The 27,589-nt window shown below is 42.7% G+C and overlaps 1 protein-coding gene across 1 annotated transcript in view; it reads left to right on the plus strand.

Moving 5' to 3' along the window:
• Positions 1-23,374, plus strand: part of LOC118219203 (NACHT, LRR and PYD domains-containing protein 3-like) — a gene marked incomplete at its 3' end in the record, with an annotated part of 59,648 nt that extends 36,274 nt beyond the window's left edge. Inside the window, exons 13-15 of the mRNA XM_035402197.1 lie at positions 7,726-7,922; positions 17,091-17,264; positions 23,248-23,374. Of these exons, the coding sequence (XP_035258088.1) occupies positions 7,726-7,922; positions 17,091-17,264; positions 23,248-23,374 (498 nt within the window). The remainder of the gene's footprint in view (positions 1-7,725; positions 7,923-17,090; positions 17,265-23,247) is intronic.
• Positions 23,375-27,589: the final 4,215 nt, after the last annotated feature.

The raw sequence follows: 27,589 nt of genomic DNA on the forward strand, positions 1-27,589 counted from the left end.
GACTGAATGTTTCACATCTATCATAACATAACAAAAATAACATAACTGTGGCAAACACGCCTGCCACAGGCCACCGAAGTGGCTTGCTTTGGGGCCCTCCAGCACAGAGACACAGGGAGATGATGTTCCAACAGTCCAGATTTATTTCACGAGGGTTTGGCAAGATGTTATAGCCAAAGTGAGCAGATGTAACCCAGTCATGACCGAAGCTCCCCGTGTGAGTGGGGATGGCAGATTTAACCTGTGCGCAGTGATTACCTCACTACGCACAGGTGCAGCCACTCCTGTTCCTGGGCCCAATTAGCCTGGCCAATTATCTAATTGTTAACCAATTATCCAATTGGCCAGGTCTAATTAGCTTGACCCAGGGCAGGTGTGGCTGCTTAAATCAGCCATCCCCACACCACATACCCCCAACGCCAAACTGAGGCCAGGGAGAATCCCTAACCCCCCCCCCCCCCCCCCCCCCCCCGCACACCCAACAAAGCAAGACAAAAAAAAAAAAAAAAAAACCACTCCACTAAAGAGTCAGGGTGGGTGGCCCCGGAACAGTCCAGTACATACTGTGACCCTCCCCCGGACGACAAGGCAGCCCTTCTTCCTCCTCCCTCCCGGAGCACAGGAAGTCCTGGGCTGCTCTGCTGGCTGGTGGGGGCGTCACCGGCTTGGGCTGTTCCAGGGGCTGTGGTGGGGTGGCTGGGCTGGTGGGCTGGCCTTCTTGTGGCGCTGAGGACCAGGAACCCTCGTGGCTGTGGTGGCCGCCAGTCGGCTCTGCTGGCGGGCGGCTGCAGGCTTATCCCCTCATGGGCTCCGGGCAAACCAACCAGGCCAAACAAAGAACTAAAAACAACCAAACGGACGAGAAAAGAAGCAAAACGGCGCGGCCACCACTCGTGCGCCGCCCGTAGCTGACCCGCCTTCCCGGCCAAGTCCAGCTCACGGCGCGACCACCTCTCGTGCACCGCCCGTAGCTGACCTGCCTTCCCGGCCAGGTGCAGCTCCTCAGCGTCCCAGCTGAGGATCGCTTCCTTCCCCTCCCTGGTCATCTTCCGCTCCCTGTTTTTGGCCCGGAGGATCCACCCGAAGCCCTGTCGGGAACACCTCAGCTGCCCCTTCTCCAGTGTGCTTCCTGGCTGGCCCTCCTGTGCCTCTTTGCTGTGCCGGAGCAGCCCCACGTTGGGCGCCACTGTGGCAAACACGCCTGCCACAGGCCACCGAAGTGGCTTTCTTTGGGGCCCTCCAGCACAGAGACACAGGGAGATGATGTTCCAACAGTCCAGATTTATTTCACGAGGGTTTGGCAAGATGTTATAGCCAAAGTGAGCAGATGTAACCCAGTCATGACCGAAGCTCCCCGTGTGAGTGGGGATGGCAGATTTAACCTGTGCGCAGTGATTACCTCGCTACGCACAGGTGCAGCCACTCCTGTTCCTGGGCCCAATTAGCCTGGCCAATTATCTAATTCTTAACCAATTATCCAATTGGCCAGGTCTAATTAGCTTGACCCAGGGCAGGTGTGGCTGCTTAAATCAGCCATCCCCAAACCACAATAACATAATGACGAGAATAGGCCATTCAGCCCGACATGCTCGCCATTTTCCTACCTACCACTAGTGCTAGGTTTACCTACAAACTAGATAGTATCCAGCATCGTATCAAGCCCGGTCTTGACAACCCCCAGAGTTTCTGCCTCTACTACATGACATGCGCCAAGCTATTCTACACAGTGACTACTCTCTGTGTGAAAAAATACTTCCTAACGTCGGTGTAGAATTTACCTTTTGCTAATTTCATTTTATGCCCCCTCGTCATACTAACAGAGCTGAACCTGAAGAATCTCTTGTAGTTCACTCTGTTGATCCCCTTTATGAATTTAAAAGACACAATCAAATAACCCTGAGTCTACTTTTACTAAGCTTGAAGAAGTTAAGCATCTAAAGTCTTTCCTCAAAACATTTATCTTTCATACCAGGAAGCAGTTTCCCTTCTTTCAGCCTTTTCCAAATCCTCTATATCTTTCTTGTAGTACAGTCCCCAGAACTGCACACAATTCACTAAGTGTGGTCTGACAAAGGTATTATATAAAATAAGTATAACTTCCTTGGATTTACAGGGCTCCAGACTAACTTTTTACATCGGATGCACTGGTGCGCCTAACTTTTTCATTTAGGTGCACTAGCACATAATTTATTTAGACCCAAAAAATTTTACCGCGCCTTTTGGCGCCGTAATAATACATTTTAAGTGTTACCTTTTTTGTCAGTTCCCATACACATTGGTAATTTCTTAACACATTATGGAAATGATTGTAAACAGGAATAAAGGTGCAGATAAATGTTTTTTCTTTATTTAAATCACAGCACAAACAAGAAATGGCAATAACCTCAATTGTTTAAAAAATAAACTTAAAAAGTGCCCATGTTTAAAGTGCTTGACAAACTCAAATAAATAAATCAAACTCAAATAACTCAAATAAAAGTGTGCGCTGCTTCCGGAGGAGTACAGGGCGCGGTTTCACACATACACACTAGTGATGCGCGGATGGGCTCTGACGTCATCCGAATCCGCATGTACGCATAAATCATCCACCCGCCACCCACCCAAACAAATTATTTTCTCCGATTTAGAGACCCGCACCCGATCACACATTACCGCTATTTCTCATTATTTCGCAGCTGTTGCATATGACATACCCTGCACTTGACTCGTCATTCACTAAATCGCTTCCACACGGAACTTTTCTGCCCTTCCTTTTTTTAATTCTCCTTTTTTATTTTTCTCTCAGATCTTTTCTGCCTCCATTGCTGCTTAAGACAAATGGACGCCGCAATTGGCGCAACGAGAGTCTAGTCTGCTAATTCGCGCCTGACGAAAAATCTTAAAATATGTTCACATTTTAGAGAATGTAATTAATATTTTCCTCATTAATGATGTTATTTCACCCACCCACAACCCATCCGCTATTAATCAGAATGTTAATTTTTATGACTCGGCCCACCCGATCCGCAGATTAACCGTGGTGCCCGCGGATATAACTGCGATCCGCACATCACTAATACACACATGCCTTATTTTTTTCCCCACCCGCATTCAGCGAAGAAGAATATCAGGGTCAGAGCCAATCAGAGGCAGAGTAGGGGCGGGTCTTCGCAGAATGCTGGTGGGAACAAAAAATAACGCTACACACACAGAGAGACAGACCTGCTAAATATCAGGTGCACTGGTGCGACCAATGAAAATGTTTAGTCGCACTTGACAGAATTTTGGTCGCATGTGCACCCAAAATGGTCGCACTCTGGAGCCTTGATTTATACTCACTACTATCCCAGCATCCTGTTGGCTTTTTTACTGTAACAGCACAGTGCCTAGAACCTGAAAGGATTTGATCAACTATTACTCCCAAAATTGAGCACATTCCAATGTTGTTCCTCCCATAAAGTAATCTAGCCTTGTGTTATTATTTCCCACATGTAGAACTTTACATTTAGCTTTATTGAGTTTCATTTGCCTGGTTTCTGCCCACCTCTGGATTCACTTCTGTCATATATTGCAGTCCTCATCCATCCCCATTATTCACTACCTGCTATGAACTATAATGAAATCCATACATATACCCCACTCTCTTTCATACGCTGACCTTGTGATGAAGATGAGTTGTACTCCTTCACATTACACACCTGTGTGTGCTACAGGGTTGTGGCGTTTCTGAAGATATTGAGCATAAAATGAGATATTATCAGGGCCGCGTTTACCCATCTTGAGGCCCTGGGCTACGCAGCTCAGAGGCCCCCCCGCCGCGGCGACGCACGCACGCACGCAAAGATACGCAACACAAGACAACATAATAAGCCAGTGCAAAGAGGTCATGGGAAAATACACACCAACGCCATACAAAAGAACGCCAATTATAGTCATACTGCAAACACACAACGGCAGGATAATCAAAATTTGAGCAGTTTTATCACACGGCAAACAGTCCACAAAAGAAAAACAACATTCTAATTCTATTTGTATGAGAAATACATATGGGCATCACTGAATAGAATATCGTAGTCATTTTTGTTTATAAACTACACGATAATATTCAAGACTTAAACTAGCATATTAAAAAAAAAAATCTGACTCACCAGTGATGTCATTAAAAGGCCTTTTCCCTACTTTTCTTTGATGCAAAATCCTTAATTAAATCCTTAATATCCAGCTGGCACAGCAGATCATGCTCAATAGACAGAATGGTCAACCCGTTCAGTCTATTTTCCTCAATGGATGCCCTCAGTCCGTTCTTAAGAATGCCCAACTTGGAAAATGATCTTTCTTCGGTGGCATTTGAAATAGGAAGAGTGAGATAAATTCGGAGTGCAATGTCCACGTTTGGGAAAGCACTTTGGAGTTGTTTCTCTCTCAGTAAGACCATCATGTTTCTTGGTGACAGACCGTCAGTTGTTGTGTCGCAGAATTTAATGAACTGAACAAGCTCATCCTCGAAAACATCCTGTAAATCGGTGCTATATTTTTTCTGAAGATTGCAGCTTGCTTCGCGTATTTCAGACACAGACAGGCTCTTGAGATGGGTTAAAAAGCCGAAATAGTCGCAAGTCTCTGTGTAGGACTTAGGCTATGTCTTGCTTGCAAAGCACTTGTTAGCTTGTCAATTATGACTAAAAATACCTCGACACGAAACTTCTCAGCTCCAATTAGAATGCGGTCAGGTGCACTGGAATCATCTGCTCTCCGTTTTCTCTTCACCTGCCGAGTTACCACAGACCTGTATTCCTGTGTTCCTCCCATTTCCTTGGCCTGCGTCTCCAGGTCTCCAAACTGGTCGCATAAACCTGCCACGAAATCTGACAGTGATCGCAGCATATCCACAGCCGTAACGAGATCCACATCTACCTTCTGGAGGATAGTACTCGTTGTCTGAATTCTTTGTAATACTTTGTTCCACAATATACACAAGAAAGCTGTCTCTAATCGGTTCATTTTGTTAGCCAGAGAGCGCGCCTCGTCACGCGTGAGAGCATTCTGAGAATCATCATCTGATATGTTTATTAGCGAATTCAATATATTTTTATAGTTTACACAGAGAGCTTTGGTGGCCTGGGCGTGATGGGCTCATCTCGTGTCCGACAGTCCCTTTAAAGTCTCTATGCGTTTGTTAACATTGGGCTCAAGTCCATCCATCATAACCTTCCATCGGCGGGGTGATCCCGAGAAAAGATTGAAGAGTGAACAGATCTGAAAAATGTGGTTGTTTCAGAGCAGCAATCTTCACTGTTCACTCTGACTAAATTGAGTGAGTGGGCTGCACAACGTATCCACTCAGCCAAAGGATTTACTTATAGAATACGGGCTCTCAGTCCTTTGTGCACACCTGACGTGTTGGATGCATTATCAAAACATTGTCCCCTACAATTATTTATATCAATATTCATGTCATTTAGCACGTCTGTAACGGACTGAAAAAGAGACTCACCGGTATGACTGTATATGGGCAGGAATTTTAAAAAACGCTCAAAGACTTTACCTTCCTGAGAGACATATCTTATCACAAGTGTTAGCTGATCAATATGGGTTAAATCTGGGGTTGAATCAACAACAAGAGAGAAGTACTTCGCTTTTATTCCTTTGCTCACCCAATAGCTACGCCAGTTTTCGGTAACGGGTCCCCAACAAGCTACATCAGTGGATGTGGCTCCACATGTTGCATCTTTCCTCCCGACCGTGGCGCCTGCACCTGCTAGCGGAGTAGTTTCGTCAGCAGCACTGACAGTGCTGATGTTATCAGTGTCTCCGGAGCTGGGTTCCAGAGAAGGCGTACTCGATGCTAACAGGGTTGATGTCTTGGCTGTGCCATCTCTGCCTGGTGACGGCGGTATAGTTTCCGGAGAAGGCGGCCGGGTTGACTGAGTTGGTGTGGCGGGACTTGGGTTAGCATCTGCATCATCGTTAGCGTCAGGGCATGTGTCAGGGAAGGGATCGTTGTTGATGTCGGAGCCTGCATCAGTTGCTGTTAAGTAATCATCCGTCGATGTTTTGAAGAAAGAAGTAAGCTTCTGTATTTTACTGAGAACTTCTTCGTTTCTTGCTTTTTGTTGTTGTTTTCTTGCTCTTTTTATGCCCCACTCTCAAATTTCCTGCTTGACGACATGTTTGTTTTAGACGGAATTTTGATGATGACAAGAATTCTCGCGACAACATATTTTGTATGTTTACGTTGGTTAGATTATATGGTTAGATTAACAGCAGTATATCGCGAGACGTGCAGCAATTCTGCGGGTACGTATGAATGTCAAAACAAATTTAAAAAAACATTCCCCTCACTGCTGAGGCCCCCTAGTGGCGGAGGCTCGGGACTGCAGCCCATGTAGCCCATTGGGTATGTAGCGGCCTTGGATATTATTACTGTTGGTAAAATCAAATATTGGTCAATGTGGTATGTGTGTACATCTTAGGGAAGAGTGTCAATCTGATCAACATGCAAGCTGCTGTTTAGATGCAATGTTCCATCACTTAGTTTCATCACTTTTCTGTGGTTCCAAACCAAAGATAAAGTCTGGATTTTAGAACATTTAAAATTACATTACATTACATTAGAGGCATTTAGCAGACGCTCTTATCCAGAGCGACTTACACAACTTTTTACATAGCATTTTACATTGTATCCATTTATACAGCTGGATATATACTGAAGCAATGCAGGTTAAGTACCTTGCTCAAGGGTACAACGGCAGTGTCCTTACCCGGGAATCGAACCTGCGGCCTTTCGGTTACAAGCCCAGTTCCTTACCCACTGTGCTACACCCCGTCCTGCAACTGCAGTTGGCTTTACTTATCTTTCTGGGCAGACGGTAGAGGTTGCGCAGGGTCATTATATAGCAGAAACACAAAGAGACTCCTCACTGCTATATAGAGCACAGGGTCATTATATAGCAGGAACACATGGAGACTCCTCACTGCTATATAGAGCACAAGGTTATTATATGCACCTTCTTCTGCTCCAAACAAAACTGGCACCAACCCACCATACTGTCCATAGCCCAGCTCCTAAACACAATCTAAAAGTACCCTCCCCTTGGCCTGGAAGCTAGGCCTCTTATAGAGCCCATGGTTAGGTAATGGGCCACAGCTGATGTGATTGCAATGAACCACAGCTGCAGCTATACCCATCTGTAGGGCCAATGCTGCCCCCTGGTGGACAGGACCCCAATTCCCTTCCTGGCATCATATGTTAAACAGGGAAGAGCTTTGAGGATATGCTGTAGGGCACTCAGAACAACTCCAGTTATTGCATTACTAATGAGATGGGAGAAACACCACTGAGGCATAGATGGATAAAACTTGCTTCGCATCACCCTACTATGCATCCTATTGAGGACTCATGGGAAGTGGACGTGCAAGGGCAGAAAGAGGAGAAAAGCGCTTTTTAATTGGGCAAGTATGCAATGGAGAAAGCTACAATTAGAGGGGAAAAGACATGGCTTCTTCAACCTGCTGGTCTGACATCTCCCCTTGGTTTCTTCTGGATCCTGTAATAGACCTAGCTGTGTTAGGAAAGAACAGAACTGACAGAGGGCCTCTTACAATAGATTCAGCTGACGCACAGCTGCAGCAAATGTGGGGTGGATATCTGCAGATCCTCAGTATCGCTCTTCATCACTCAGCACGATTACTGTTACATGGCACATATCAGATTTTACAGGATATTGTGCTATTTAAACATACAATAATATATCAACTCTCTTTTGCAGACTATACAGCTGTGGCCTCACAGAGAAGTCCTGTGAAATTGTGGCCTCTGCTCTCCAGTCATCAAACTCACCCCTGAGAGATCTGGACCTCAGCTACAATAGCCTGGGAGATTCAGGAGTGAAGTTGCTCTGTGCTGGACTGATGAGCCCAAACTGTAAACTACAGACCCTGGGGTGAGTAGTGCTGTGTACTGTGTGACCGTAACTAAATAGAATTAGTGATTATGGCTCTGTGCAGTGAAATATAAAAAGTGCTTTCTCTCTGTTTACTCCTGTGTCCACCAGCATTCTTTCTTTGTTTACATTGTTCTCATCCCTCTCTTCTAACTGCTCTAGCACAACAAATCAAGCAGGATAAACCCTCATGAGTCTTAGGGTTGCCAGGTTTGTGGTTCTTGACTAGAATGTTTTCAGTGGAGTCTGTAGTATCAGGTCACAGGTGATGACTGAATGCTGGATGCATGATTGACATTGTAAAATATTGACCACTTCAGGACAGTAATATGTTTCATGTCTATCATAACATAACAAAAATAACATAACATAACATAATGACGAGAATAGGCCATTCAGCCCAACATGCTCACCGTTTTACTACCTACCACTAGTGCTAGCATTACCTACAAACTAGACAGTAACCAGCACCATATCAAGCCTGGTCTTGACAACCCCCAGAGTTTCTGCCTCTACTACATGACATGCGCAAGCTATTCTACACAGTGACTACTCTCCGTGTGAAAAAATACTTCCTAACGTCGGTGCGGAATTTACCTTTTGCTAATTTCCTTTTATGCCCCCTCGTCATACTAACAGAGCTGAACCTGAAGAATCTCTTGTAGTTCACTTTGTTGATCCTCTTTTACTCGAGTATATTTGCGAAGAAAATGTTTTACTTTTACTCCGTTATGTTCGGCTACATTCCTCTCGTTACTTTTATTTTTTACCAATTTTTTTTATTCAACCCACGTTCTGTTTGTTTCTTTCTCTCAGAGAGACTTCAGTCAAAGAGGCTGACTGATCTTTGCTTTGGCGCTGTCATAGCGCCACATGACTCCGTTTCACCAATCAAACGTAGCCAGTCACAGCACAAAGAAGGATGAGTGGGCGAGAACAATGGCTGAAACAATGGCGGGTGATTCGTAGGAGGCAGAACACCCCTGGCCGCACGTTCAAACTATGTTTTACTTACAGACTACCAAAAACAGTAGTTACATTATGCGCTGCCTTCTTTGTCTGCCTAGAAATGTGGACATTTCAGCCTACAAGAACTCAACTTCGAACTTGAGAAAACATGTGGCGGTAAGCTGTAGGTTAGTTTTGGCTGTGGATAGCTAACTATTTGACTGAGTGGTCATTTTTTTGTCTTGGACAATCCAAAATATAAGCGTATTCGTGACGCCTGGGTATCTTACAAAATAGCTGCGCGTAATACCACACCTGTTGTTTACGTCGTTGTCGCCCTTTTTAGTACAGTCTGGCTTGATTGACAATTCATTTATTCAGTATTGGAGAGTATAAGCTTTCTAACGATGTAGCCTATAACATGTCTAATTTTGCTTTTTTGACCTTTTTTTTAAGGTCTATATATATATTTCCCGGCACAGAAAAAAATCGCGAAAGTACTGAAAAAATTACCTCCGGAGGATAAGGACGTTTTTTTCTACATAACTAGGTACAGGTTGTTACTTATATTTTATATAGACTACAGTTGAAAATCTGATGTTTTTCTGTCTACCGAACGAACCCGGTCGATAGATACTCACACTAAAGTAGTAGTAGGCTACTGAAATATTATGATCTAGATTAACCAGTAGGCTAATATCAGCAACTTTTTTCGAGCTAGCCACTTCAATTGAATTCTCCTTTTTGCTGTCAGAAGAGCAGTGGAAGGCAACGATAGCTTGGAAAATATGAATTGCAGTTTGGATAGCTTTCAGTGTACTGTCAACCCCATAACAAAGTTGCCATTTCATTGTAAACAGTCGTGTCTGTTTTGTTTTTTTTTCATTATTTTCGCGCTGTGTAGCCTACTCAGGCGAGATTTATGGAGCCAGTCATGTTTGTGGTGGCTACTCCATAGGCAAGGGGTGTATTTCAAATTAAGTGAAAAGATGGGCAGTGGCGAGAATAAAACGGCCGTTTATAATTCAAAACGGGACCCGACGATTAGCACCGATGTATTCAATATAGCTCGTTACACTCGTTAAAAGTACATATCTTTAAAGGAGTAACATGGTGGTTGAACGTGACACTTCCTAGTTGTCTTTAGGCAACAACAAAACAAATGTGCATCATTTTTTTATTCTTCAGTCATTTCAATGTACTTTAAAACGTATTTTTCTAAGCCTAAATTTCCCACTATAAAAATTCACCCGAACCGTCTGGACGTGGTAATGAGAACTGTCAGTTAGCTATGATTGACAGACCGAGCCCCGTTACCATAGCTACCCTCATGATACGCGCTCTTTTTGAGACACTTATCACAAGCTAGCTAGCTTAGTAGTATATGAAGTATCGATAGATAGCTAAGGTAAGGACGTTGACTTATATCCAATTATAATTTTTGCTATCTAGCTAGCCAAGTTAAGATAAACGCACACCTATAACGTCCTCATAAAAGCAAACTAGCTAGCTAACGTTATCGATAACATTGCCTTATGAAAGCAAACTACCTAGCTAGCTAACGTTAGCTAGCTAGCTAAATGAATATAACCAGAAATAATCTAATAGTCCTTAAAATGCACTCTAATTTAAGTGAACCTAACGTTAGTCAAATATTTGCATTGTCTTGCCTGTAAGCCAGCGGCGCAAACTATGGGTCTCGAGTATGGAACTCTATGGGTTTACGGGGCGTGGAAAGGGGAGTGGTTACTGTGTTCGTGACGCACCAAGTTGACAACTTTCTCAACCGGTTGAAAATAGGACGCATCTTTCTCCAAAAATACAGAACGGACATATTTAATACTTTACTCATTGTGTTTCTTCAATGCCTCTTGTGCAAATAGCACATAAAACCGAGAAAGTGTGAAATTCACCATGGTACTCCTTTAAACTAAAAAAAACAACTGATATTTACATATTGCGTTATTCATTAACACTGTACCACTTTATTTATATACCAACTCCTGTGTACCATTTTCCTATGACATGATTTCAGTTTCCAATCCGAGAGAGTAGCCTACACTAGACTGTCATCCGCCATTACCGTTGTTTTTGACCGTTTTCGCGAAAGGAATTATGGTATTTTTCCCAGTCGGAGCATGCACGGATGCACACTTCAAATTTTGATCAAATGGAGTGCGCATCCGGGTACTTTATCCGTGCTCCGCACTACCGAACTTCGGTTTGGACTTGCACTCCAAGATGGAGGCATGCTCGCTATGCGCACTCGGAGCATGGAAGTGTGCGGTTTGGGACACAGCCAAAGTTTGTTTACGCTAAACCGGAAGTTGTGCACATATTCCGCGCAAGGCATCATGGGACTTTGGAATATTGTGGATAAGTGCATCATAAGGTACAATAATGGTGCGACAAAGCATTATGTTTTCCACATATTTCCACATTTCTGTTTGAATTTGAGCAGGCTCCTCTTTGTTGTGATGATGAGTCTATTTTAATGGATAAATCCCCTGTAGCCTCATTGATATTTTTTCTGTCAACGGAGGGTTCACCCCAACAAACTCATGAGGTATACAGACTTAATAGAGTACAACAGGAAGCGAAAATCCTCCTCTTCTGACGAACCTCCTGTGTATTGTTTTATTTAAAGGGATATGATTTAGGCCATATTTGAATTTGCACATGGCTATTTTATATTTTGTTTATTTCTATTGGACAAGCATTTACAATTTTATATTTTGGACATTTGGATTTTTACGTTCATCTTGCTCTGCTTATTTCAACATTAAATCAGATTATATGAAGTAACTCAGTACTTGTAGTCTTTTCACAAGATACTTTCTTACTCTTACTCAAGTAATTATTTGGATGACTACTTTTACTTCTACTTGAGTCATTATTATTTTAAAGTAACAATACTTTTACTTGAGTACAGTTTTTGGCTACTCTACCCACCTCTGTATCCCAGCATCCTGTTGGCTTTTTTCCTGCAACAGCACAGTGCCTAGAACCTGAAAGGTTTTGATCAACTATTACTCCCAAAATTGAGCACATTCCAAAGTCGTTCTTCCCAAAGTTGGGGCGACATGGCTCAGGAGGTAAGAGAGATTGTCTGGCGTGTCGAAGTATCCTTGAGCAAGACACCTAACCCCTAACTGCTCTGGCGAATGAGAGGCATCAATTGTAAAGTGCTTTGGATAAAAGCGCTATATAAATGCAGTCCATTTACCATGGTAAATGAACTGCATTTATATAGCGCTTTTTTTAAGGACACTTCGACATGCCCTGGGGGGGTTTGAACCGGCAACCCTCCGACTGCCAGACAATCGGTCTTACCTCCTGAGCTATGTCGCCCCCAGACCATAAAGTAATCTAGCCTGATGTTTTTATTTCCCACATGTAGAACTTTACATTGAGCTGTATTGAGTTTCATTTGCCAGGTTTCCACCGACGTCTGGATTCACTTCTGTCATATATTGCAGTCTTCATCCATCCCCATTATTCACTACCTGCTCTGCACTCTAATGAAAGCCATACTTACACTAGAGCTACCGCGGTTACTGCATTACCGCGGAAACGCAATAACGTGTTGACGACAGGGAAACTTAATGCTACAGGCCATAGGTGGCTTCCTGGCCTAGCCACATACGATTTTGAAGTAAAATATCGCCCTGGGAAGGTCAATGTTGAGGCTGATTTGCTTTCCTGAAACTGGACACTGAGACGTGGAGGAGTCTAGTGACAGTGATGTGCACTTGGCAGACAAACTAGGTGTTCCAGCAGAAGGTGTTCCTGAGCTGTATGCTTTTGCAACTCATCTCAATTCGGGTCAGCTAGAACAGTTCACCTGAGAAGACTTGCGAAAAGTGCAGCTAGAGGACAATGTTCTCAGAGTAGTTAGAGAGGCTTTGAACACAGGTCAGTGGCCGGCAAACTAGAGCTGCCGCGGTTACTGCATTACCGTGGTAACGCAATCACGTCACGTCCACCGCAGAGTCAAGCTGATCACCGCTTCACCGCTGGGTCTCGTTTTTTTCCCGTTTATTTTAGGCCAATTGTTTATGTTCCAATTTTACTTGTAAAAGTTGTGATCTGAAATAAATGCAATGCAATTTTTAAAATAATTATAATTATAATTGTGTAGCCTATTTTCTTCACTCCATGTGTTCGAAAGTTTCCACTCACAGATGCGCAGTTAACATTCTGATCGGAAAAAGTGTCACCCAGAACGTGCTTTGCAACTGTTGGCTACGGAAAGTTTTCGCTTCAAATTAGGCTAAAAACATGGATCTTGTAGCGAAACCCAACGTTACTTCTCCTGTTTGGGAAAATTTTGGCTTTGAGCCCGATGAAGATGGAAAGCCAAAGAATTTGGATGAGGCAGTGTGCCGCATTTGCAGCAGGAAAATCAACGTCATGCGAGGAAACAGGACAAGTCTAGCATTGCATCTTAGGACCACTCATCGTCCATTATACAATGCAATGAAAGGCACCCCATCTACCTCGGGAGGTACCGGCTCGGCACTACGTCAGTTAGGAGTCTCAGAGGCATTTGCCAGAGTGACTAAATACAACCGGGACAGCAACAAGTGGCGAGCACTTACAACAACTGTAACAAAGTATTTGGTTGTGGAGATGGTGCCCTTCTGGACTGTAGGAAAGCCATCATTCTGAGCTATGCTTCAGTCCCTCGACAAGCAGTATGAACTGCCGGGCAGAACCTATTTTTCGGAAACAGCCATTCCAGAAATGTACTTGAAAGTAAAAAATGAAATCGTAGCTGGAGGTTTAAATTATTATTTTTGGCGGTTACCGCAACGATTTGAATGGCTTTGCTAATTTTTGCAGTAAGGAAATAAATCAATACCGCGGCAGCTCTAACTTATACCCCACTCTTTCTCGTGCTGACCTTGTGATGAAGATAAGTTGTAATCCTTCATCATTACACACCTGTGTGTGCTACATGGTTGTGGCGTTTCTGAAGATATTGAGTATAAAATCAGATATTATTACTGTTGGTAAAATCAACTATTGGGCGATAGGGCACGTGTATACATCTTCGGGAAGAGGGTCAATCTGATCAACATGCAAACTGCTGTTTAGGTGCAATGTTACATCACTTAGTTTTGTCACTCTTCTGTGGTTCCAATCCAAAGCTAAAGTCTGGATTTTAGAACATTTAAATTCTACAGCAGTTGGCTTTACTTATCTTGCTAGGCAGAGAGTAGAGGTTGCACAGGGTCATTATATAGCAGAAACACAAGGAGTCTCCTCACTGCTGTATAGAGCACAGGATTATTATATAGCAGGAACACAAGGAGACTCCTCACTGCTGTATAGAGCACAGGATTATTATATAGCAGGAACACAAGGAGACTCATCACTGCTATATAGAGCACAGGGTCATTATTACTGTCCATAGCCACACTCCCAAACACCATCTAAAAGCACCCTCCCCTAGGTCTGGAAGCTAGGCCTCTTATAGAGCCATGGTTAGGTAATGGGCCACAGCTGCAGCAATACCTCTGTGTCGGGCCGATGCTGCCCCCTGGTGGACAGCACCCCAATTCCTTTCCTGGCATCACATGTTAAACAGGCAAAAGCTTTGAGGATATGCTGTGGGGCACTCAGAACAACACCAATTAATGCATTACTAATGAGATGGGAGAAACACCATTGAGGCATAGATGGATAAAACTTGCTTCGAGTAAGTGTATTAAGTTTAAATGATCTAGTTTAGATCACCCTGCTAAGCATCCTGTTGAGAACTCATGGACATGCAAGGGATTCATTGTTAATTAATTATGCTGCAACATGATGAACAGACAAACCAACTAATAAATAACTCTCCAGTGCTTCCTCAGGCAGTATGTGAGAAGGGCATCCAATTGATCTGGCGTAATCTGAATTATGGAGTGAAACATTCAGGCGAAGAGCCACTTCCTCCAAATGGCTGAACACTACAGGGTCAATCTCTGTGATGCAGCTACCTGGAACAAACTGTCAAAGCATCCACACAAAAGAGCACATAATGATGACTAGCATTTTCAGCTAGGTCAGCCAGGCTCAAGCCTCTGGCTATCTCTTGCCTGTATAGGAAACAACAGTTTTCCTATTTGGCTCAATTTTGAAGATGTAACTAGAACTAGATTAATCATTTTTAATACAAACCATTCACACCTACATCCTGATTATGATTTCATACCATAATGGATTTTCTGGGACATGCCATTCAACAACTGACATGGCGAGCTAACCTAAGTTTTAATACCTTTAAAGGTTCACACAAAGTGAGGTAACTCAATACAGTTTGATGTTTTAGGATACAAACACTGTTTCTAATCTATCTACTGATTACATTTAAATGTTTTTCATAGCCTATTGCCAACTGGTGAAAACTTATCACGATACTGTACATTTGTAGTGTAGTCAGGTTATCCACTAGGTGGAGCCCTAGGCATTTCGAAACTAGATATACCAACCAATGTAAGACATCGGTGAGGTAGTGAGGTAGCTTGTTCAGGAGATTGAGTGCAGCCGTACTGTATGTATGCCACAGTTCTTTAAGCTCCAAAGTAAAGTTTATCATAAACTCTTCTATGTGGTCCTGTTCTATTCCCTTCTGAAGTTATCCCAGCATTATTCTGCAGTTCCCGTTGAATGTCTTCCCTTTTTGATCCTGTTATATTCCCTTGCTCTGTGAGTCTGCGTGCATGTCTTAATCCTGCAGATGGAGCTGATTGCTCTATCAAAAATATGCAATCTGTTAGTCACGAAAAGACTGTTTACGATTACATACATTTGGATCCTTTGATATGCACACACATTACAGCACCCAAAAAATACTTATGGTAAAACAATGTGCTTACATATCACCAAAACAAACTTTTATTTGGCAATATCTCCCAAAATGTTTATCAAAATCCCTCACCTTTCGTTGGAGAGAAAGCAAGGGTCATTCTGAGTGTTTATCCTGAAATACGTCACTCAAGCTGCACCACCTAACCAACAAAATAAAATCTGTGTTACGTTTTGCCCTGCTCTGCCCTACTAACGTAAATGTGGTAAAAAGAAACCGGTGTTGAAGCAAGGCATGTACAGTGAATCTATGTACTCTGGTATCGATCAATCAATGGAAATATTGTGACACTATGACATATTTTCATTGACAGCCCCCTCATTAACATATGGATGAACAAATACAGAAATAAATACAGAAATATATATATATACAAACATAAATTAATCAAAACATAAATAAGGAAATAAATATATACAGAAATAAATGAATCAAGCAATAAATAAATATTGAAATGAACATCCACAGAAATGAATGAATCAAGAAATAAAAATGGAAATAAATGCAAATACCCATTTGTCAGATTTTGTCTATTATTTTATTTCTGTGTACATTCATTTATTTTTACATTTTCTTGCTTTTGTATTTATTTATTTATGTATTTATACATTAATTCATTTATTGCGTCATTTATTTATTTATTATTTTCACATTTTTGGTCCTCCATATTACCTGTAGTACCAGTCAATGGCAATAATCAGTTGTGGTGTTTCTCTGCAGCCAGTAGATGGCGCTGCAGTGTATTTCATTTGCCGCCTTGGATACATTATTAGATGAAGATTGAATGTTTTTAAAATATAAAGATGTTTGTAGACTGAAGGTGAGGTAAAGTACACCATAGTGATCATACTAGTGCTGTTTCTTGTGTTTGCATATGAAATATGTTTGCAATCATGTTGTGTCCCATGTGATATCACCGCAACATGGAACAGTTTTGTTAATGAAATCCTTGCAGGAAGCCCCCAACCTTGAGTTGAATTGGCTCCTTATTTTTAGTTATTTTTTGTTAATTGAGCCAAGTGATAACCTTTTTTTTGTGGATTTGTCAGAATACTTTATGAATGTAATTAATATAAACTCTTCCTGTTTTTGTGTGTACTGTGTACATCCCAGGAATGCACATATTGTACAAATAGGAAATTCCACATTTATCTGCTGCCAAGGTGCACAGTGTGACAATTCAGCAGTGAATTTCAATTGTGTGTGTGTGGTTGTATGTGTGTGTGTCTGTGTGTGTGTGTGTGTGTGTGCATGTGTGTTCTGTGGGTGTGTGTGTGTGTGTGTGTGTGTGTGTGTGTGTGTGTGTGTGTCTGTGTGTGTGTGTGTGTGCGCATGTGTGTTGTGTGTGTGTGGTCTCTCCACAGGCTGGGTTGGTGTAATCTCACAGAGGGCTGCTGTGATGTTCTGGCCTCAGTCCTGCGCTCTCCTCACTCAGAGCTGAGAGATCTGGAGCTCAGAGACAATGAGCTGCAGGATTCAGGAGTGAGAGCGCTCTCTGTTGGACTGGAGGACCCACACTGTAAAGTGCAGAGACTGGGGTGAGTACAAACACAAACTCCTTCAATCAAAAAGGGTTCCAATGTGACACAACACAGCACTAATGCTAATAATGACTAAATATATCACTGATATTACTAATGTTTTTAATGTTAAAATAGACAAGAGAGTTATTTTTCTTCACAGAAATAAAGCACCATTTTCCTGTTCTTCCTCTTGGTAGAAACACATTTTAAATCTGACATCAGTTGGAAAAAACATATTTTTGAGAAGCGTCAAATTGTTTCTATTCATACATTCTTCAAAATGATGAAAATTAATTGAATCTGTTCAAATTTAGTTTAACTGGTCATTTTCTTAAATAGTCATGATTAATTCCAGAGCCCTGTTATTTTATATTGAGCTGTAGCAGGGGTTTGACACACACAGCCCTGTTAGTTTATATTAATGTGCTGTAAAATAGCACACTGCTGTGCGTTTGACACACACAGCCTTGTTAGTTTGTATTAATGTGTGTAAGGTGTGTAACACTGCTATGTGTTTAACACACACAGCCCTGTTAGTTTATATTAGTGCGTGTAAGGTGTGTAACACACTGCTATGTGTTTGACTCACACAGCCCTGTTAGTTTATATTAATGTGTGTGTAGCAAGTCGAGTGCTACCGCTCGTTTGAGAGAGGAGACAGACACGTTAATTCTTTCCGGACGCGACTGCGTCTTGTTTTTATTTTCGGCCGCCACGCGGCTTTCTGGTTACAATACACAATAACCAAGGGTTTGTTTCTCAATTCGCTGCTGACAGCCCGTCAGCTCTCCTTCCTTCTCCCGTTCACCCGCTTCTCTCTCTGTCGAGCAGGTTTTAAACGTCCAGGCTCACTGTCGAGGTAATCAGCACATTGTCAATCAATCACACAATTAACCCTCCGTGCTGATTAATAAACCCCAACAGCCGTGGCGCAGAGTTCCGAGAGCCGCCCCGCCCCCTCTCTCTCTGCAGCCAACGCAAAACCACGCCCACCCTACCACATACCCCCACCGCCCGACTTAGGCCGGGGAGCCATCCGGCCGATGACCGACCCCCCCCCCACCCCCTTCGGGGCGAGAGAGGAAGTCCGCCACCACCATCTGCGCCCCCGGCCTATGAACCACCTTAAAATTAAAGGGCTGTAGAGCCAGATACCACCGGGTGATTCGCGGGTTGGTATCCTTCATGCGGTGGAGCCATTGGAGGGGAGCGTGGTCCGAACAGAGGGTGAATGGGCGACCCAGCAGGTAGTAGCGCAGGGACCCGACCGCCCACCGGATGGCGAGGCACTCCTTTTCTACCGTGCTGTACCTCGCCTCCCGCTGGGATAGTTTGCGGCTGAGGTACAGCACCGGGCGGTCGACTCCCTCCACCTGCTGGGTCAAAACAGCCCCCAGCCCTCTGTCCGATGCGTCGGTCTGCAGGATAAAAGGAAGAGAGAAATTAGGGGTGAACAAGAGCGGCTCCCCGCAGAGGGCTTCCTTTACCCTCTCAAACGCTCGCTGGCACGGCTCCGTCCACTGGACCGGATCTGAGGCACCTTTGCGAGTTAAATCAGTCAAGGGGCTGGTCAGCTGTGAAAACGCCGGAATAAACCGCCTATAGTAGCCGGCCAACCCCAAGAACCTCCTTACCTCTTTTTTCGTCTTGGGTCGTGGACAGGTCGCAATTGCCGCGGTTTTATCCACCAGAGGTCGCACCTGTCCACTTCCCAAGTGGTACCCCAAATACCGTACCTCCGCTCGGCCAATCGCACACTTCTTTGGGTTAGCCGTGAGCCCTGCCTGCCTTAATGACTCGAGCACTGCCCCCACATGCTGCAAATGCTGCTCCCAGCTGTTGCTATGGATGATGACATCATCCAGATAGGCAGCAGCATAACCAGCATGCGGACGCAATACCCGATCCATTAGGCGCTGGAAGGTGGCAGGGGCCCCGAATAACCCAAACGGAAGTGTCCTGAATTGGTACAAACCATCCGGAGCGGAGAAAGCCGTTTTTTCCTTAGATTTTTGCAGCCGACGCTCAAACCACGCCCACTCCACCACAATGATGAACAGACAAACCAACTAATAAATAACTCTCCAGTGCTTCCTCAGGCAGTATGTGAGCAGGGCATCCAATTGATCTGGCGTAATCTGAATTATGGAGTGAAACATTCAGGCGAAGAGCCACTTCCTCCAAATGGCTGAACACTACAGGGTCAATCTCTGTGATGCAGCTACCTGGAACAAACTGTCAAGGCATCCACACAAAAGAGCACATAATTATGACTAGCATTTTCAGCTAGGTCAGCCAGGCTCAAGCCTCTGGCTATCTCTTGCCTGTATAGGAAACAACAGTTTTCCTATTTGGCTCAATTCTGAAAATATAACTAGAACTAGATTAATCATTTTTAATACAAACCATTCACACCTACATCCTAATTATGATTTAATACCATAATGGAATTTCTGGGACGTGCCATTCAGAAACTGACATGGCGAGCTAACCAGGTTTTAATACCTTTAAAGGTTCACACAAAGTAAGGTAACTCAATACAGTTTGATGTTTTAGGATACAAACACTGTTTCTAATCTATCTATTGATTACATTTAAATGTTTTTCATAGCCTATTGCCAACTGGTGCAAACGTATCTCGATACTGTACATTTGTAGTGTAGTCAGGTTATCCACTAGGTGGAGCCCTAGGCTTTTCGAAACAGGATATACCAACCAATGTAAGACGTCAGTGAGGTAGTGAGGTAGCTTGTTCAGGAGATTGAGTGCAGCCGTGCTGTATGTATGCCACAGTTCTTTAAGCTCCAAAGTAAAGATTATCATAAACTCTTCTATGTGGTCCTGTTCTTTTCTCAAGTTATCCCAGCATTATTCTGCAGTTCCCGTTGAATGTCTTCCCTTTTCAGTCCTGTTATGTTCCCTTGCTCTGTGAGTCTGCGTGCATGTCTTAATCCTGCAGGTGGAGCTGATTGCTCTATCAAAAATATGCAATCTGTTAGTCACGAAAAGACTGTTTACGATTACATACATTTGGATCTTTGATATGCATGCACATTACAGCACCCAAAAAATACTTATGGTAAAACAATGTGCTTACATATCACCAAAACAAACTTTTATTTGGCAATATCTCCAAAAATGTTTATCAAAATCCCTTACCTTTCGTTGGAGAGAAAGCAAGGGTCATTCTGAGTGTTTATCCTGAAATATGTCACTCAAGATGCACTACCTAACCAAAAAAATAAAATCTGTGTTACGTTCTGCTCTGCCCTACTAACGTAAATGTGTTAAAAAAGCAACCGGTGTTGAAGCAAGGCATGTACAGTGAATCTACGAACTCTGGTATCGATCAACCAATTGAAATATTGTGACACTATGACATATTTTCATTGACAGCCCCCTCATTAAAATATGGATGAAAAAATACAGATATAAATGCAGAAATATATATATATACAGGCATAAATTAATCAAAACATAAATAAGGATATAAGTATATACAGAAATAAATGAATCAAGCAATAAATAAATATGGAAATGAACATCCACAGAAATGAAAGAATCAAGAAATAAATATGGAAATAAATGCAAATACCCATTTGTCAGATTTTGTCTTAATTTATTTGTACATTCATTAATTTTTACATTTTCTTGCTTTTGTATTTATTTATTTATTTATTTATTTATAAATTAATTCATTTATTGAGTCATTTATTTATTTATTATTTTTACATTTTTGGTCCTCCATATACCTGTAGTACCAGTCAATGGCAATAATCAGTTGTGGTGTTTCTCTACAGCCAGCAGATGGCGCTGCAGTGTATTTCATTTGCCGCCTTGGTTACATTATTAGATGAAGATTGAATGTTTTTAAAATATAAAGATGTTTGTAGACTGAAGGTGAGGTAAAGTACACCATAGTGATCATACTAGTGCAGTTTCTTGTGTTAGCAAATGAAATATGTTTGCAATCATGTTGTTTGCCATGTGATATCATCGCAACATGGAACAGTTTTGAAATCCTTGCAGGAAGCCCCCAACCTTGAGTTGAATTGGCTCCTTATTTTTAGTTATTTTTTGTTAATTGAGCCAAGTGATAACCTTTTTTTTGTGGATTAGTCAGAATACTTTATGAACATAATTAATATAAACTCTTCCTGTTTTTGCGTGTACTGTGTACATCCCAGGAATGCACGTACTTTACAAATAGGAAATTCCACATTTATCTGCTGCCAAGGTGCACAGTGTGACAATTAGCAGTGAATTTCAATTGTGTGTGTTTGTGTGTGTGTGTCTGTGTGGTGTGTGTTTGTGTGTGCACATGTGTGTGTGTACACGTCCATGTTTGTGTGTGTGTGTGTGTGGTCTCTCCACAGGCTGGGTTGGTGTAATCTCACAGAGGGCTGCTGTGATGTTCTGGCCTCAGTCCTGCGTTCTCCTCACTCAGAGCTGAGAGATCTGGAGCTCAGAGACAATGAGCTGCAGGATTCAGGAGGGAGAGCGCTCTCTGCTGGACTGGAGGACCCACACTGTAAAGTGCAGAGACTGGGGTGAGTACAAACACAAACCCCTTCCATTCCAATGTGACACAACACAGCACTAATGTTAACAATGACTAAATATAGCACTGATATTACTAATGTTTTTAATGTTAAAATAGACAAGAGTTATTTTTCTTCACAGAAATAAAGCAGCATTTTCCTGTTCTTCCTCTTGGTAGAAACACATTTTAAATCTGACATCAGTTGGAATAAACATATTTTTGAGAAGCGTCAAATTGTTTCTATTCATACATTCTTCAAAATTATGAAAATTAATTGAATCTGTTCAAATTTAGTTTAACTGGTCATTTTCTTAAATAGGCATGATTAATTCCAGAGCCCTGTTATTTTATATTGAGCTGTAGATGGGGTTTGACACACACAGCCCTGTTAGTTTATATTGATGTGTGTAAGGTGTATAACACACTGCTATGTGTTTAACACACACAGCCCTGTTAGTTTATATTAATGCGTGTAAGGTGTGTAACACACTGATATGTGTTTTGAGACACACAGCCCTGTTAGTTTATTTTAATGTGTGTAAGGTGTGTAACACACTGCTAGCCCTGTTAGTTTATATTCATGTGTGTAAGGTGTGTAACACACTGCTATGTGTTTGACACACACAGCCATGTTAGTTTATATTAATGTGCTGTAAGGTGTGTAACACACTCCTATGTGTTTGACACACACAGCCCTGTTTGTTTATATTAATGTGTGCAAGGTGTGTAACACACTGCTATGTGTTTAACACACACAGCCCTGTTAGTTTATATTAATGTGTGTAAGGTGTGTAACACACTCCTATGTGTTTGCCACACACAGCCCTGTTAGTTTATATTAATGCGTGTAAGGTGTGTAACACACTGATATGTGTTTTGAGACACACAGCCCTGTTAGTTTATTTTAATGTGTGTAAGGTGTGTAACACACTGCTATGTGTTTGACACATACAGCCCTGTTAGTTTATATGAATGTGTGTAACACACTGCTATGTGTTTGACACACACAGCCCTGTTAGTTTATATTAATGTGTGTAAGGTGTGTAACACACTGCTATGTGTTTGACACACACAGCCCTGTTAGTTTATATTAATGCGTGTAAGGTGTGTAACAAACTGATATGTGTTTTGAGACACACAGCCCTGTTAGTTTATTTTAATGTGTGTAAGGTGTGTAACACACTGCTATGTGTTTGACACACACAGCCCTGTTAGTTTATATTAATGCGTGTAAGGTGTGTAACACACTGATATGTGTTTTGACACACACAGCCCTGTTAGTTTATATTAATGTGTGTAAGGTGTGTAACACACTGCTATGTGTTTAACACACACAGCCCTGTTAGTTTATATTAATGCATGTAAGGTGTGTAACACACTGCTATGTGTTTGACACACACAGCCCTGTTAGTTTATATTAATGCATGTAAGGTGTGTGTGTCCTTTTCTCTGCAGGCTGTCAGGCTGTAGAGTCACACAGAGAGGCTGTGATTCTCTGGCTTCAGCTCTGTGTTCAAACCCCTCACACCTGAGAGAGCTGGACCTGAGATACAATCACCCAGGAGACTCAGGAGTGAGAGTGTTGTCTGCTGCTAAACTGGACACACTCACACTGCTGTAAGTACAGAGAGTTTCCACAGTGCACCTCACACACACACACACACACACACACACCTGAGAGAGCTGGACCTGAGACACAATCACCCAGGAGACTCAGGAGTGAGAGTGTTGTCTGCTGCTAAACTGGACACACTCACACTGCTGTAAGTACAGAGAGTTTCCATAGTGCACCTCACACACACAAAAGGAGTTGGGGGGGGGGGGGTGGGGGCATGGAGGGCACTGTACAAACCAGCGTTACCCAAGAGAGTTGGGGATCTCCTGTGGAGGGTGCTGCACGGGATCACTGCAGTAAATAAGATGTGGTTGTTGTAGTTAGGGGTTTGATCAGGGACACAGTGATGGTGGAGTTTCAGTAGTACAAAGCAATGGAGAACCTGAGTGTGTTTCAGAGTGTGTGTTATAAGGGTGTTTTATGTTCAGTGGAGGGAGGGGAGCTATTTTTGCACATGGAACAGGGTGAGTGAATGGAATAAGTTTCCTTTCTGACAGATTTGTGTTTTTTTCATATGATCGTGGTTTTGTGTTTGATTGTGCCTTTGTTTTTATATATGTGATGTCATTGGTGTGTTAAGAGTGGAAATAAAGGATGGTTAAAATTCAGAATTCTGTTCTGCTGTTCTTACAGTGTGGACCATGGAGGAGAGAACAGGACCAAACCAGGACCCAGGAAATGTGAGTCTGTATCGACAGAACACTTTGCATAGATACACACTCTGCTGTGTGTGTGTGTGTGTGTGTGTGTGTGTGTGTGTGAGAAAGAGAGACTTCTCTCTTACACACATAAACACACAAACAGAAACACACATGTACACAAACACACACACAGAGGTACTATGACAGTCCTTTCTCTCTCACACACATAATAAGGTGAATATTAATAGTGATAATTAATCTCATTAATGTCTCTGGTGTGCAGACGGCTGTCAGCTCACACTGGATCCAAACACAGTGAACAGAGAGCTGTCTCTGTCTGAGGGGAACAGGAGGGTGACACACACACCGGGGAGAGAGGAGCCATATCCTGATCATCCAGAGAGATTTGAGCACTGGGAGCAGGTTGTGTGCAGAGAGAGTGTGTGTGAGCGCTGTTACTGGGAGGCTGAGTTCAGTGTGTCTGAGAGGGGGGGAGAGGTTTATATAGCAGTGACAGATAAAGGAATCAGCAGGAAAGGAGTGGGTTATGACTGTGAGTTTGGATGGAATAAAAACTCCTGGAGTCTGCGGTGCTTTAAGCACGGTGACTCTGATAAACTCAGTTACTCTGTCTGGCACAATGATAACCAAACAGACATACCTGCCCCCCCCCCCTACCGCAGAGCAGGAGTGTGTGATGATGATGATGATGATGGTAAAGGAGTGTGTGTGTACAGAGTAGGAGTTTGTGTGGACCGTCCGGCCGGGACTCTGTCCTTCTACAGCGTCTCTGACTCTGACACACTGACCCTCCTGCACAGATTCCACACACACTTCACTCAACCCACACCCCTCTGTGCTGGATTTGGAGTGTGGAACTCCTCCTCAGTGTCCCTCTGCCAACTGGAGTAGAGACACACACACATGCACGTGCGCGCACACACAAATATGTGCACACAGACGCATACACGTGTGTAAGGTACACACACACGTGCGCATACACACACTCACGTGCGCATACACACTCGCACACATGCACGCACACACAAATACATACACTCATGTACACACACACACACACACACCACATTCATATACCCACTCACACACACACACCACACACACTCATATACACATACACACACACACTCAGATACACATAGACACATACACCCACATACACACATCCACACACACATACTCTCACACACACCCTTGCTTTCTCACACTCATGCAAACGCACTCACAAATACACACACTGATGTACACTCACACACCTATGCACGCACACACTCGTGCACACACACTCACACTCTTACACACACACACACACCCTCTCACACCCAATCACTCACACACCCAATCACACACATGCACACACACACCTACACACATGAACACACACAATCTCTCGCACACACGAACAAACACATTCACCAGTGCACTCTCACGCGCACACACACATGCATACATACGTACACACGCTCATAACCGTATGCACACACATACTTTCTCTCTCTTTCATACTCTCACACACACACACATTCACATCCACACACATTCACACAAACGCACGCACACACACACAAACTCATGCACTCACACACACACACGCATGCCTGCAGAGACACAAACATGTGTCAACACACACACTCCTCAGTGTCCCTCTGCTAACTGGAGTAGACACACACACATGCGCGTGCACACACACATGCATATACACACACGTGAGCATACACACTCCAACGCATGCACACACACACACACAGACATATATACACACACTCTCATGTACAGATACACACACTCAATCACACACTCACACATATATATATATACACACTCGTATGCACCTAGACTCACACACATGCACTCACACATCTACACACACTCTCGCACAACCAGTCACACACACACCCTCTCTCTCTCACATACACTCCATCACACACACACATACTCTCACACACACCCTTTCTCTGTCAGTCATGCACACGCACTCACAAATACATGCACTCATGTTTACTCATGCATATGCACTCACAGACCTATGCACGCACACTCTCTCACACCCAGTCACTCACACACACCTACACACGGACACACACAATCTCACGCACACACACACACACACGCATGCACACATACACACATACACGCGCTCATACACACACACCTTTTCTCTCACTCACACACTCACATACAGTATACAGACACACACATTCGCAAACGCACACACACACACACACACACATTTATGCAATCACGCACAAACACAAACGTGTAAACACTCACACACACTCATTCCCATACGCACGCACACACATGTATAAACACACACATTCTCTTCCCATACGCACACACACACACACACACATCGACACACTTGCAACCTTCCTTGACCAATGCCTTACCAGTGCAATTTCAGCTGTGCCCAATATTATATATATATATATAACCTCACTACAGCCTAACTCCTGTACATAAGAGTATTATCTTTTAGCAGTTCAGGTTAAGCACTTGCTGTCTAAATGTGATTTTTTTTACATTTTAATACATTTATATTGCAAATGTTCAAGGTGTGTTAATGTACTTTTGATTATTAAAACATTAATATAACATTGAGACATAATAATGCCAAAAGATGGCAGGGTAAAATGGTTTTGAAATAATAATTCTATCTCCTGTATCTGCATCGTTTTTAAAAGAATTCAGTGGCAAACTCCTCCACTTAAATGTGCATTTTACTAGTTTTTACAGTTGCTTTCATTCATTTTCACAAGAGTTCCAATGTGCAAATTTCTGTTGGCAAATGCAGCATATAGGGAGAATGCAGAATGATCACTGCAGTGTACTTATTTCCTTTCATTACTGTAAACAATGATGGATTGAGTTTCCTTATTAATTCTTTTAGAATTGTTTTTTTTTTAAGTTTTTTTGCTTCAATTTTCTGTATTTTCAGACAATAATATGCAATAATTAAACCTGAATTATTAAAATATCAAATGTTTTGCTGTTGTGATTTATTATTGTGTGATGTATTGAACTCCTGTGACACAGTAGTACTTATTTCATATTCTGTATGGGATTATGTTTGGGCTCAATATGAGTAGATCAGCATGGGGCTAAAATCTGCAGTTAAAGCAATGACATTCATCTACAGTAGTGGAAATAAAATTTATTATAAGAGAAATTGTATAGTGTCTGATGAATGCTTGCTTCTGTTTGTGTAGTGTAACCACAACTCAATACATTTTGAAAAGGCACTGCTTGTCTATTGAGCTGGTATGTTTGTTACCTCTCAAAGAAATGGTTTTCCTGAAGGTTTGAACCTGAATCTGCTGCACATCAGTTGAATGGATTAGACCACTAAGCCTAAATCAGGGCAGAAGTGTGGTTTGCATGACATCCAGTCTCTGAGATGTTCCTTTGACCCGACATTTTTTCTCATTTTTTCAGATTCATTTCTGATATCTGCAGTCACGCATTACATATGCATTACAGTATGTTATGATTGCTTTGGCTAAGTGTGGAAAACTCAATT

Source organism: Anguilla anguilla, chromosome 19 (assembly GCF_013347855.1).
Source record: "Anguilla anguilla isolate fAngAng1 chromosome 19, fAngAng1.pri, whole genome shotgun sequence".
NCBI classification, from domain to species: domain Eukaryota; kingdom Metazoa; phylum Chordata; class Actinopteri; order Anguilliformes; family Anguillidae; genus Anguilla; species Anguilla anguilla.